Source organism: Planococcus citri, chromosome 5, assembly GCF_950023065.1.
Source record: "Planococcus citri chromosome 5, ihPlaCitr1.1, whole genome shotgun sequence".
Taxonomy (NCBI): domain Eukaryota; kingdom Metazoa; phylum Arthropoda; class Insecta; order Hemiptera; family Pseudococcidae; genus Planococcus; species Planococcus citri.
This window is the reverse complement of record NC_088681.1, coordinates 18,016,129-18,030,905: the sequence shown is the minus strand read 5'-3', so window position 1 is coordinate 18,030,905 and position 14,777 is coordinate 18,016,129. Positions and strand designations below refer to the sequence as shown.

Below are 14,777 nucleotides of genomic sequence, written 5' to 3'. Positions count from 1 at the left end.
GATGTTAAGTTTGCAACTGCCAAAATTTTTCGTAAAATGCTTCTAAAGTCTTACAAAAATAATGATACAAATATTATACAGGGTGTTCTAGATGAATTGAATTCTTTTATTCAAGATGTACTCATGAAAGATGATTATTTCAAACAATACCCTCATCCTGAGAAAGATGAACAACTTACTCATACAACAAATGAACCTTTTGAGGTACTTCAATTGCTAAATTCAGCTCAATATGACAATCTTAATAAATCTGTTAAAGTATTATTAAATGTTATAATAATACATTGTGCAGAAACTGGAAGTAAAATTGATGAAGTTTTTTTAAAGGTGTCAAAAAAAGCACAGCAGCTTAGAAAAGTAATGATTAAATTAATAGAGGCAAAGAAAAAGCAAGCCTACAGTCAATTCATTTTATGTGGTAAAATTAAAAGAAATAAAAAGAGCAATTTTGATAAAATTTTCCTTGATACTAAAGAATTGATGAATATATTCGAAATAAACAGCGAATATACGAATGACAGAGATCTGCAACAATTAATATCAGAAATTGACAAACACGATGGTATTCTTTTATTGCGCCATACTTTGATGAACACCCTGTTAACAATACCCCTTTTTACAGATGAAATTGTGAAGCAAATCATGACAAACCAAAGTTTACTCAAGTACTTTGAGCAGTCATCTCAAATGTCAGAGTTATTTGAAAAACTCGATGGACTATACAAGGACCTTACAGAAGCTATAAAAAATAAAAGGTATGCAGAAATTGAAAACATATTAGAAAAAGAACCTGTCTATAAGAGGTCAATTATGCATGGCCAGGATGAAAAATTTGGCTCACCTTTGCATTATGCTGCCAGTAAAGGTGACATAGAAACTATTAAAATCCTACTAACTCACGGAGCTGATCCCAATCTCAGATTAAATGATAGTAACATGCCTATATTGATATCAATTTTTGAAAATTCAAAAAAAGTGGAAGAAGATAGAGATTGGTCACTGGATTACTATGGTCAGACACCACTCAACTTGGCATCTCTAAATGGCCACAAAGAAATAGTACAGCTTTTGATAGATAAAGGTGCCAAAATTGATGCACTTGGTAATAACTGAAACTATTGATACTGTATACTCGTAGGGGATTCACGAATAGATATCCTCTAAATTGAGACTCCTCCTTACAACTCAAAAGAACTATTCCAATCAGATCTGGGTCAAAATCATGATAGGTAAACCATGTATGAGAATTTATTGGATTCATTGATGAGAGATTTAGAAATTGCATGAATGTGAAATCAATAATGCTTTTGCAAAAGGGTTGAAAAGTCTACCAAAGATTAAGAATTGAACTGATCAAATTGATGAAAACGAAAAAGCAATGCTCCTATAACCAACTTGCTCTACATGGTACAATTGAAAAAAGTAAAAGTGATGATGAAAAGAGCAGTGTGATATTGAATTTTTTTGAAATACAGAATGCAGATGTAAAATATGATAAATCTATAAGGGAAATATGAAAAATTGATTACCTCCAAAACTTTTTTTTGTTATTCAAGAAATTTTTTCATGCATCTTTTAGAAATTTAAACTCTGTTCATTTTCACCTGAAGGGAAAATTGGTAGTGATTTTAATTCTAAAAAAGTGACCATAGCTAGAGTAGGTACATTCATTCACAGAATTTTATATTTCTATATTTAAAGTTCAAGTTTGTTTACAGTTCACGTACTTACTTACTTGTTTGAGTTGGCATCATATTTGTTTTTTTTTTTTATTATCATTAGGTATTCATTATCTGACATCTATGCATATTTTAATTAACATTCATTTTTTCAACACTTACAAGTGAATTTCTTATTATATTTTCTCAGGGTTTTGATTATTGTCTATCGATATTTCAAAGTAGGTATGTGATATTCTGTGTGATCTGTGATATTCTATTACTTAATTAGAATAGGTGATACCTATAATTACTTATGTAAGTATCTTATACCTACCTATACCAACAAATATTTTTGTATTTTTTCCTGCCATTAAAGAAACAAATAAAATCGTTTTTTGAATTCAATTTTCTTGAAAATATTTTGAAAAATTATGCTGAAACAGCTTTATGGAATTTTTCCTTCAATTTTCAACCCAGATTTCGTTTTTTTTTTGTTTTTTTTCCAGGCTTATACCTACTTATCTAAGACCCATTTTCTAGTTGACCATAAAATAAATGACCAAATGCACATTTTTGAACACAAAAAAACTGAACTCGAAAAATATGTTTTTGGTAACTTACTGAAAATGCGTTTTAAAACAAGTTGGAAAATATATAACTGAAAAAAAAACACTCTCTAAGATTTAATTGTCAAGAAAATTTTCGAATTTCCCTCCTTTTTGTACCAGGATGATATTCTTTATTTCTTGGAACATCGAAAAATTCTATACCCCTGAATTTGCGATTTCTCTACTACCCTCAAAAAATAAAACGCACCTAAAAATAAAAAAAAAATATTTGATCGAACACTGTTTAGTAAACATATTCAGTATTCAACAACTGAAGTTGGTTTTTCAATTTTTTTGGTGAATTTTTATAAGCTTGAAAACTGAATATCGAAAGCCTCAGAATGAAAATATGCAATCATTAACTTCCTCTTAGAAGTTTAAAAAATTGGAAAATTGATACTTAAAATTCACTATCGCTGGGTAGGTACTTCAATTAGTTTCTCCACTTCTCCAGTTTCAAAAAAAAAAAAAAAAAAAAAAAAACTGTAAATTGGCTGAAAATGAAATTCAACATTTACCATCTTCGAAACCCTGTAGATCGACTTAGGCACGTATTTTCAAAATCTTTTAATGCTGGTTCGAATTCAAAATTTTAAAAAATTTGATAAAATTCACTATCGGTGGGTACTTGTTCGCGAAAAATTAGATAGGTACCTACTTAATTGACATTTTAGACGAAAAAAATACCCACAAGGTTTTTGGCGATGGTTTATTCAGAATGCGGTGAATCATTTTTTAAGAAATGGATAAAATTAAACCTTTACTTATTCAGAGAAAAGTATAGTCGATTTCCTCCGTTCTCCCACTATGCTGGTAGTACATACTAATGCAACCAGGTCAACGAAAACATTTTCAGTGGTAACTGGTTGCATTTCATTCCACGCTCACGTGCGAACCGACTCGAGCCAAAGTTGTGAATTGTGATCGCGAAATTTATGCTATTAATATCGACGTTTATGTGCTGCGCATGTGTCGCGGGTATACGAGCGTTCCCGCGTTTATTCATTCTTCAACTAGTGATCAAAAATCTGTTTTCATTGTTTTCAAGAAAACAAACTCAATTGCTGAGCAGTAAGTACGTAGTGTAATTCATATCATATTTTCAAACCACGAAAACCAAATAGCAACTGGGATTTCAAATCGGTAGCCTAATCGAATTCGCATCTATTTCCATCTTAATCTATATAGGTAACTAGGTAAGTAAGTACTATAAGTACTTATTTCACGCGAACTCGTTTAAAAAAAAAAAAAAAAAAAAAAACGATTTGAATTAATAAGGCTGATGTAAATTGAATGTCTTTGCGTTTTCCTATTTGGCAAGTCTAAAATACATACAACGTTGAATTAAACGCAGTCTTGTTGTAGATATAGATATCATATCTATGTATACTTTACATTGTGTGGTATAATAACTGTGCAGTAGGTAAGTAGCAAAAATTATTGCAGCCATGGCTAATTGTGAATCGATGAATCATCGGTGTTTATTAGAATTCTGTTCGTTACATCGCCGTGCTCTGTGATAAACGTCACATGAAAGTACATATGTATGTTGATTTCATTTCAAAAATACCCAGTTTTTTTCGAGCATTTCACCATGTAATGTGCAGTAGAGTGATTGGTTTTCGTGTTTTTTTTTCTTTATATTGTATTTAACGTAACGGTAACGTAGACTGATTTAAAATTTGGTCCAGTTATATACGACGAGGTGTGTTAAAGATTGAAAAATATTTTTCAGAAATTGCCGGTCATCATTTCGTACTTGGGATTTGAATAAGAAGATCTTGGAACATTTCTTCTTCCTTTTCAACCACATAATCGGATGTTCGATTAATAATCAAGGATTACCTATCATCAGGTAACTTGAAAATGAGTTCAAATAACAAATTGTGCTTTTATGAGCTTTTATATTTTTCATCTTCAAGCACCTAAATAATTTTAGAATATTTATCTTATGACGATTTCTGAATAAATAAGACTCATTCCATAGGTACCTACATCGGATCTGAATAGTTTCTGAAAACGTTTACGCTGTGGCAGAAAAATGTCATTAAACAGAAAAATTAAATACCCTCCTCAAAGTTTGGGCACGAGACAGATATCACTGATCCCAGTGATCCCTATTCCCAGGTAACACTTACTTACATTATGTTACGAGTAGTAGGTAAAGTAGGATACTCTTAAGTGGAGATATAATATCAACGTTTTCAAAAGTTCGTTCGAGAATGATTCCAATCCAACAGAATATTTTTTGGACTGTCTTACACCGCGCCGTTCTGAAGACGCGTAGATAATTATAAAAATTATGGTTTTGGGAAAATTTTCATAAAAAGGGCCCATTGCAATCCATTTCAAAGCAAATTTTCAAAATCCAATTTTACCTATTCAAATTTAAGATTTTCTCCAGTGATTTTTGTGGGGAAAAGAGTAAAAATTTATCATTCACGAACATATCAATGTATAAATAAATATTGAAATTTTTATTGTACTTTTATGAATTGAGATATTTTTTCAACAAAATAAACTCTAGCCAGACTTGATGATTCTTTTTCATTTTTTCACAGCCAATCTCCAAATGATCAGTCATCAAAAGCTGTAAATCGGAAAAGACCGAAAAATGAACCTGACAAAAACGAATCAGTATTGTGCAATACATACCGTCAAGAAGCTCTTTTCACGTAAGTAAATTTTAGTTTTCTATTTTTTTTTTTTTGCGGAATGTTGGAACTTTTGAGTATTTGTTTGGGAGGAATGTATACCTATAATTTATTGAAAAATCTCAAATACCTACCATGTAAACTTTTTGCGGATATTTTACAACGGTTTTCTGTCAAACTTGATCTTTCAAAAAAAGTTGAAACTAATACACATGAGTATTTGTGTTCCTTGACGTTATTTTTACAAATACCTTAGGCTTATGAATAATTATGATTAATGATTTATGGATTTCATTTCACTTATACCTTCTCGAATTTCACCACAGGACACCTATTGCTGGGTTCCTATCAACATTGAGAAGTGGCTTCAATGGAAATGAATCCTACTCACAAGCAAACTCTCCTTCACCTGCCTTCCAGTAAGTTAATTGACCATTCTTTCCTGGATGTTGGTGCTAACCTATGTACTAAGTAAATCATTTTTCGAATTTTAAACAAATTTGGAAAATTCAAATTCGACTTTACTCCTGAAAAAATATATATTAAAAGGATGTAGATGAGTAAATCGACTCCTGATTCTGAACCTTAACAATCAATAGATGAGATTTGACTCGACAAATCCAAAATATTAAAAGATGTACATCAACTCCTGATTCTGAACCTTCCCAATCAATAGAATCGAAAATCCTGCAGAACGCAATCAGGATAGCTTGAATTGGTAAAATTCGGATTCGAAGAGGTTGGGTTAGGAAAAAATACAGCATAGTCATGCAAATTTCACCCTCAAGGACAGAAATTTCTGATTTTTGAAATTTTTCCTTACAATAAGTAAGAGAAGTAGGGTATTCCAACCGGCACAAAAAATTTTGAACCGGACAAAAGAAAATCGATTAGAGGACCCCAAAATACATGAGGCATAAGTAGTCAAAATTTCAAATGCTGGAATTCATTTATCGATTTTTGGAAAAATGTTTAAAATTCTTTGTACCAAAAATGGGAGAAAAATCAGCGTTTTATAAAATTGATCTAGAAAACTGAAATTTGATTTTTATCCTATTTTTGATCACCCAAGTCAATTTGTGATGGTTTCAAAGTGTTCTATAGGTAAACACGGATTCACTACTTTTAAGATTCATTCATTCGATTTAGACACATATTTTTAAAATCTTGTGCCGGTTCAAATTCAAAAATTTCTTTTTCTAATTATTTTAAAAATGAAAAAAAAAAAAATCATCACAAAATGAAAAACGCTGAAATTTGGTTTATAAGATGCCTTATTTTTGATATTCTAAGTCGATTGTTGATCGTTTCGAATCGTTGTAAATCCTTGAAAAAAATTTCAAATTCTCCAGATTTTGAAAAAACCGTTCTAACGTAAGGTGAAAATGAAATTCAACGCCTGTGAACTCAGATTTACCATTTTTGTGTCCCCTCTGATCGTCTTAAGCTCATCAACTTTTTTTTTGCCGGTTCAAATCAGTTTTCTCTCGTAATCATCATCATCATCATCATTCATTCATTCATCATCATCATCATCATCATTCATCATTCATCATTCATCATTCATCATTCATCATTCATCATTCATCATTCATCATTCATCATTCATATATATTAAAAGATTTGTTAAATCTGGTGACAGTCCACCAGCCTCTCCTACTGAACCGATTTTGCTCAATTTTTTTTTTAAATGTTCCTTATCACATGTAGATGTGTTATGAAACATTTAAAATTCAAAATTATTCATCTTGAGCCCAAAAAATTAAAAATGCATTTTTTTGAACAATTTTATCTTCGATCTTTGGCCGAATATTTTCATTTGCTAGGCATTTTCTTTATCATCGATAGAATTCATATTTACTTTAACCTCGAATGAACCATCCAAAGAGAGTTTCAACATGAACCCTCAATTTGGGGAGAGGGTACAAAACGTCCAATTTCGAAAAATTCAATGTGAGTATCGAAATAGGGGTTTTTAGGGTCGCTAATGTCAATTTTAGCATTCATATATCCACCTTAACCTCGATATAAGCCCAAAAAGGGGGCAATAGTAAATCCTTCTAACTATCTTTGAACAATTTTTTTAAAAAAATAAAAAATTCGAAATTTTCTGAAAAAACTACCAAGTAGGTATTTTTGGAAACTTTGTTAAAAAGCGAGGATTTTTTACAATTTTTGGCAAACAGCAGGATTTTAACAATTTTAGCAAAAAGAACTTTGTGAGAATAACCTATTGGCAAAAAAAGATACTTTGGCAATTTCTGGCAAAATACTTACCCAAGCTTGGCTTTAGTTAATTTTGAAGAAAAAAATTTTGTATGTTTAGAAACTTTGTTAAAAAGCGAGGATTTTTTTGCAATTTTTGACAAACAGCAGGATTTTGACAATTTTAGCAAAAAGAACTTTGTGAGAATTATACCTATTGGCAAGAAAAGATACTTTGGCAATTTCTGGCAAAATACTTACCCAAGCTTGGTTTTTAGTTAATTTTGAAGAAAAAAAATTTTAAAGTTGAAAATTAGATAATTTTAGTAAAAATGAAAAATTTTTTAGAATTAGAAATTAAGTACACCTTTTCGGAATTTTATTCCAAAAAGTGAGATTTTTTACTTTGAAACTTATGGCAATTTTACGTTGAAAATCGTGACTTTTCAACTGCAAAAAAGCTAGAATTTTCAGCAATAGGGAAGACTTTTGGACAATTTTTTTGAAAAAAATAAAACTTTTTGAAAATTTTTGTAAAAAACCGAGAATTTTTTGTAAAAAAACACTGAGAATTTTTACAGTTTTAAGCGAAAAGCGAAACTGACTGTTTATGAAGGAAAGCACGAATTTTTGATTATTATTGGGCAAAATATTGATTTTTAACCGCTAAAATAATGGGCAAGTTTGCAGGTGGAGTATGCTTACGTATGAGCTTTAGCTTTCAGTGGTTTCGAGCTTTGATTCCAGAAAAGTGGAATTTTGGATTCAAAAATCATTTTTAATGGAAGCAACGTACACTTCAGTTGAAAGCCCTATTTTTAAAGGGGGAGGGGAAGAAGCATCGATAAGATTTAGTGGTAGGGAAAATCACAAACGATTTACTACAAAATTTTCTTAATTCAGAGACCAAAATGAAGGAATCTTCAGAAATAATGCCCATTTCAAAAGCTGTAGGAGTGTAGGTAGAAAAATTCAAAAATTTTAGTCATTGATATTTTTTATGCAAAAAACGAGATTTTTAGGTAATTTTTAGGAAGAGGAAATTACTTTTCCATTTTTTGTTGCAAAATTTTTTTCACATGAAAAGTGCGTTTTTTGGATTACTATTTTTTTTTTAAATTTCATGCTTGGTATTTAGGGGGTTTCGCCCTCGGAACTCGCATGGGGGTTGGGCCGCGAACTAGTTATTTTTGAAAACAATTTTAAGAAATGGAAATCCGCTATAGAGGCTGAAGAATAGTTTGAAACAATGACCTCGGGGGGGGGGGGGGTCGAAAATGAGTACAAACCAATTTCAGCTCACACCAAGTCAATTTTGTAAAATGTTGATTTGTTTTTCATTTTTAGCTCAAATTTTGATTTTTAAAAATTCCCTGAAATCTAAAAATAAATAATTTTAGCTCTTGAAATTATGGCTGATGGTGTATTTTCGAGTCTCGGTTCTCTTTTGTCTGATGTAAAAATTTGTGTGCCAGTTTGGGATAGGTACCAGCTTCTTCTGTTGGGAAACTTTGCAGTCTGAAAAACGCACTCGAGATATCACCTTTAAAATTGGCTCAAATGAGTAGATACTTATAAATCCATTAAGCAGGTCGAGAATATAAGTAACAAATCAATTTTTAAGAAGGCCAAATTAATTTTTATGCTTTTTTCGAAGAAATTTTAAAATTCTGGAGAAATTGAAAACGGTTCTGGAGACTTTAGAATGGCCGAAAATGGTCAAATTCGGTTGGGGAATTTATTTTAGGACTAGTTTTTATGGATATTATTGAATGAAAAGCCACGTATTTTTCCGAAAAAAAATCACTGAAAATGGTAAATTTTGATTTTTCAAAAATGTGCCAAAAATCAGAAAATCAAATCGAACTGCTGAAATTTTGGTTCTGAGATTTCAGATCATGCTCTTTCCAAAAACTGTGGTCCCATTCAAAACGGAGGCGGATACCTCGAGAGGTTCTCTTATTAGTACACTGAATCACCATATTTTCCAAAAAACAAAAGACGATAATTGTTTCAATTTTTAGTATTATGTTCTCCTCCCCCCACCCCCTCCAAAAAACTAACCAAAATGATCAAAAATTAATTTTTCCGACTGGAAGTTCAATTCAAGCATCCTAGTTGAAAAATATTTAGTCAAATTAGGTATGGGTCATTCCATGTCAACTCAACCAACGTTTTTGAGTCATGTCTATCAATTTCGCTCAAATATTTTTTACAATATATACCCACCCAGTAAGTAAGAACCCCGCAATTAGTCTGGTCCCAGCCCCCTCAGGGGGTGGGTGGGGAGGGCTTCCATTATTTTCACATTGTCTCGAGGTTCTCAACTTCAGCAGCCCATTCCTCCAAAACTATGATACTTTAATCAAAATTGATTTCACAGTTCGAAAGGGCATTGCATTTAGAATTTTTTAAGCATTTTGAATTTTTCAAAAGTTGAAAGTTGAACTTTTAAATTGAAAGTTCAGATTTCAAAATGGCGCTATAAGTGGGAGCTACCATTTAAAATTTTGAAAAAATTTCCATAGATGTACCTTTTGATGCTTTCTCGAAATATTCAAGTTTCGAGATGGGATCTCCAAATGGAGGGGGAGCACCCCCACCCCCAATTTTGGGCAAAACTTTCGAAAGAAAACCTGGGGCATGTGATATATCGAATTCTATGTTTTTGGTGACGTTGAACACGAATATGACGTCAGATTTGTGATTGCACCCCATCCACAGCCCCCAACAGTTTTTTTTGGACTTTTACCTTTTGGGGGAGGTTCTGGCGGCCATGGGTGAAGTCGATTCGAAAAAATAAGGCAATATTCGTGTTCAGCGATATCGAAAACATACTATTTCATGTGTCACACGAATGTAACCATTTTTTTGGGGGTCACCCCCTTTGGGGAGGTCTGGGGGCCGTGGATGGGGTCCAATCACAAATCTGACGTCATATTCGTGTTTAGCATCACCAAAAACATAGAATTCGATATATCACATGCCTCAGATTTTCTTTCGAAAGTTTCGCCCAAAATTGGGGGTGGGAGTGCTCTCCCTCCATTGAGAGATCCCATCTCGAAGCTTGAATATTTCGAAAAAGCATCAAAAGGTAGATGTATGGAAATTTTTTCAAAATTTTAAATGGTAGCTCCCACTTACAGCGCCATTTTGAAATTCGAACTTTCAATTTAAAAGTTCAACTTTCAACTTTTGAAAATTTCAAAATGCTTAAAAAGTTCTAAATGCAATGCCCTTTCGAACTGTGAAATCAATTTTGATCAAAGTACATATCATAGTTTTGGAGGAATGGGCTGCTGAAGTTGAGTACCTCGAGACAATGTGAAAATAATGGAAGCCCCCCCACCCGCCCCCTGAGGCGGCTGGGACCAAACTAATTGCGGGGTTCTTACTTACTGGGTGGGTAGGGTATATATTGTAAAAAAAATTTGAGCGAAATCGAAAGACATGACTTTCAAAATCGCCTTTTTTTTGGTTGAGTTGACATGGAATGACCCGTAAGATAGGTACCTATCGTACGTTTTATAAAAATCGTCTTTCGTTATTGAATATTCTTATGTTGAATTTTTCCACAGGAAAACATCGGTTGGGACTCCTGCCAAACGTCAGAAAATATGCAGAACTGATTCTGCAGACAAGAGGAAATCAACGAGCACTCCGAAGCCCAGCCCTCAGAAACCAATAAATCTATCTGCTTCTGACAAGAAGAAATCAACGAACTCTCCAAAACCTAGCCTTCCGAAACCAATAAACCTATCAGCGAAACCATCAGAAACAGAAATTGTAAAAGTGAAAAAAGAGGATGATAAATTGGAAACCGAAACCGCCCTGGATGACAAATTAAGAATAATATTGCTTTCCCTGAAGTACGCATTGGAAAAAAAATATTCGTTCGCTTTCGCAACTGATACAGATTCGGAGGGAAATTTCGACGATATCGCATTCCAGTACAAAGAACCAAATGGTAAATTAGTATATCGATTATTGAGAGTCAAGCATGAAACACGTACGACCAGAGTGATCAGAATGAATGACTTACTGGCAGAAAACGATAACAAATTCAGCTTACAGAAGCATTTCTTTTCTTATCAAAAAGCAACGAATAATCGTTTGTTCGAAGATTACAAAATGAAAGATTATATAATCTGTACCAATATTAACATGGAAGACAGTTTGAAAAACTACTTCGCGCCAATTTCTGGTAACGATAAAATCTTGACTTTTGAGCAAACGGAGACAGAACGTTTGAAACTGAAATTCGACGAATTTCCAAAAAAGAATGAATTATTTTCCGTGTTGAAGAAGACATCGACATGTAACAGGTTAGCTAAACAGCTCGCCAAATGCGTAAAGTACGAAGAAGTTATAGATTTGAAAGATGATTTGTTCAAACGTTACCATCGTGCTTTGCGAAGATACGTAATCGAGCCTGAAAACACTCAAGATACTAAGGGTCAAAATGTGAAGGCCAAATTCAACAAAAGCTTTCTCGAAGGACATTTATCAGAACAAGCGAAAAAGTTCAGAACAGCGTTTTACGAAGCGTATAAACATCTTTCAAACGAGTCAATCGATAAGGTCGAATTTTGGAAAAATATGAAAACTGTCAGACCAAAAATGGCTCACTGTTTCAAAACAATGATTGAACTAGATGATGACCCTAAGCTAACCGAATGTAAAATGTTGGCGGAAGAGATCGCAAAAGAAATAAGAACACCTAAGGGTGACATTGTTCAGCTAGGGAGAAGAACACTCGTTATGAGAGAAAATATCGATAAATTGGCGGGATACGTATTTGTTGAGAAAGATAATATGGAAAAAGATACATATTGTTTTAATTCTGAATTTTTCAAAGACGATTATAAATTACCAGATGATTTGATAAAATTTAAAAACTACTTGATAGAAGATCTAAACAATAAAGGTGTGCCATTTGATAAGCACGAATATAAGTTTAAGATAAGAGAATTCAAAACATGTGTAGAAGCAGTTGTGCATTCCGAAGCTTACCTGCCAGATGACAATGAAGATGAAAAAATCACAGAGACTGATATTAGAGAATTTTTCGAAAAATTGGTGTTCGTAATTAATCAACCTCACGACATCAAATTGGACAAAATCTACGCAGAAAAAATCTCCAAATATTACAATTCCTCGTTCGATGCAGACATAGCGTGTTCTCTTCAAAAAGACATTCTAAACAAGATGAAAGCTAAGCAAGGGTGTTTTCAGCCTCATAAAGATGGCAACGAGTTTTTCAAAATGACTCACAACGTGATCTCCAACCTGGTTGCACAGAAAGTGCACGAATCTACTATCAAATACTGTAAATCCCTCGAATCGTTTGGTACACCATTTATGGATGCACCACCAGAACTGCGCAGTTTTTTCAATTCCAAACAAGAGCAAATTCTCAACTTTATTAGTTCGCTAGATACTACATTAGTTCAAGCTTCGAATAAAAATCCAGAAAATAAGTCTGAAAGTAGTCTCGCTACAACATTGAGTGCGATTAAAGTGATGCATGCGTTGAAAAAAATTCCTGCTTATCAGATCGAGAATAGTTATATTTTTATGCATATGAGCTCAATTTTGACCATACGAGATCATATACTAGATGTTTTCGACTCCGAAACATCAAATCATCTCCTGGTGATTGAATGTGGAAGTGAAAAAGTGAATTTTTGGAAGCTGTATCAGCGTTTGTGTTCGATATTAGAACGTCGTCCGAATAAAAAAATAATCATAATTACTGACAGGAATGATATCTTAGCTGAGGCATTTCGAGGCTTTTTTTCTGAAAATGAGAATACGTTTAGAGAGATTAAAGATAAATCAAACAGGGCATAGGGCTACTGTTAACATTTGAGAAAGTATAGTGTGTAATCAATTTTTATGTAGATACCTACACCCTGTAAAGAATAGCTGTATGATTTGTTACAAACGATTTTTGATAATTATATGCAAGAATAGGTCAATTTTGGATTATGACGATTTTTTTTGTCAAAAATGAATCTTCGATTTTTATGATTTCATGTTGTGTTTTAAGATGAGTAATCTACGTTTTCTGTAATAAAAAAAATATATATATATACCTACCTACCTACCTATGATTAAATTTATAGGTAATTGTTATTATTTAATACTCACCTATAGATACCTTTTACCTCATTTTAAAATTTTCTTTTCTCATAAATTAATTATTTGTAGGTACCTACAATTCTTCTTGCGATTATTTTCAAACCAAACGTATGGAAAATTATGCCTCCTGTATTTGTATGTTTAGATTTAAATATGATGTTTTTTATACTTCAAAAATAAAAAATATACTTACGTGTATTTTCAAATTAAAAAAATCTAAAACTTTCAATCATTCATACCTACTCAATACTTATCATGAGGGCAGATGATGTGACACCAAAATTACAGTGCCTGCAAAATACACATGCAGGGTAACACTCCTGTTTATCCTACATATCCTATAAAAGTCTTTTTTTTGCTTACACCTTTTTGTCCTTTTAGTGTCCAGTTTTTCAACAATTTTATCCAAAAGTCCTTTTTTTCCTCAAAATGACGTCGAATTTTTCAGATTTTGAGTTACACATTTTCGAGAGCTTTTGCCCTCGCTTTGCTCGGGCTATTTGCATCTCCTTTTCCCACGTGGACAACGTATTGTTTAAATTCAAGAAATGTTCAAAGTTTGAATCAGAAAAACTCCTCTCTCTATAAAGAAATTTTTTATTTTTACTTTTGAAAACATAATTGAATTTTTGAAAGCTTTTGGCCTCGCTTCATTCAAGATTGTTTGCTTTTCTTTTTCAAGTTTAAAAATTTTGAAACAAAAATAGATAAACTTCTTCATATGTGTACAGATATTTCAAAAGGACCCATTCGGTCGGTGCCGAGAAGGGTATAGATTTTATTTTTCGAAAATCAAAATAAATTTCCAACGTTCTCCGGTGGATCCCAACGGTGTTTGAGTGTGAAGCTGTCCATGGCCGTTTAGATCAATTGGAAATCGTTGGAAGATTGTACTGATTTTTGAAAAATAAAATCTATACCCTTCTCGGCACCATTACTCAAAAAACATAGTTTTTTTTATAGCTCTCAAAATACTGAATTTCGAGAGTTTTTGCCCTCTCTTCGCTCGGGTCCGTTTGCTTTTCTGTTTCCATTTTCAATTGTTCAACAAAAAAACTATTCAAATTTCAAAATTTCTAAGCAAATAATAATATAAAATATTTACAATCGAAATAGAAGAATTTGAGTTTTCATTTTTAAGCCAACATGATGTGGTATTCATCAATTTTTAAAATTGATAAGGAAATGAAACGAAAAATTGGAGTGAAACGTATTCTTAACGCCTACTTGTTTGAATCATTAAAAAAGCAAACATTTTTTACAAAAATGTGGCCAAAAACTTGAATGTAAATTTTGACCCCCCCCCCTCCCTCAAAAAATTCCATAAGTGCTTGAAATATGACCTGCAGAAAGTCCTTCTAAAAAGTCCTTCTAAAGTGTTTTTTCTTTTATTTTGAAATTTTGTTAGACATCCTGACATGGGTCATCCCACGTCAATTCGACCAAGAAGTGGTAAGGGAGGGGGTCGGCGATTTTTTTGGAATTTTTTATGTGGAAAGACCTGC

At 32.6% G+C, this 14,777-nt stretch overlaps 1 protein-coding gene across 2 annotated transcripts; it reads left to right on the top strand.

Annotated features, from left to right (window-relative positions):
- The first annotated feature begins 3,039 nt into the window (after positions 1-3,039).
- On the top strand, positions 3,040-13,233 carry LOC135848458 (uncharacterized). 2 transcript variants are annotated; one of them, XM_065368364.1, is made up of 6 exons: positions 3,040-3,340; positions 4,005-4,124; positions 4,257-4,396; positions 4,831-4,944; positions 5,250-5,342; positions 10,707-13,233. In XM_065368364.1, the coding sequence occupies exons 3-6, from the start codon at positions 4,311-4,313 to the stop codon at positions 12,979-12,981; spliced, it is 2,568 nt and encodes an 855-aa protein (XP_065224436.1). In that variant the 5' UTR covers positions 3,040-3,340; positions 4,005-4,124; positions 4,257-4,310; the 3' UTR covers positions 12,982-13,233. The 2 variants fall into 2 exon arrangements, with proteins under 2 accessions (XP_065224436.1, XP_065224437.1); XM_065368365.1 differs by lacking the exon at positions 3,040-3,340 and adding an exon at positions 3,378-3,929.
- Positions 13,234-14,777: the final 1,544 nt, after the last annotated feature.

Coding starts and splice junctions, on each gene's coding strand:
- LOC135848458 (XM_065368364.1), top strand. CDS start 4,311: ATGTCATTAAACAGAAAAATTAAATACCCTCCTCAAAGTTTGGGCACG. Junction 4,397..4,830: donor CCAGTGATCCCTATTCCCAG/GTAACACTTACT, acceptor ATTTTTTCACAG/CCAATCTCCAAATGATCAGT. Junction 5,343..10,706: donor TCTCCTTCACCTGCCTTCCA/GTAAGTTAATTG, acceptor ATTTTTCCACAG/GAAAACATCGGTTGGGACTC.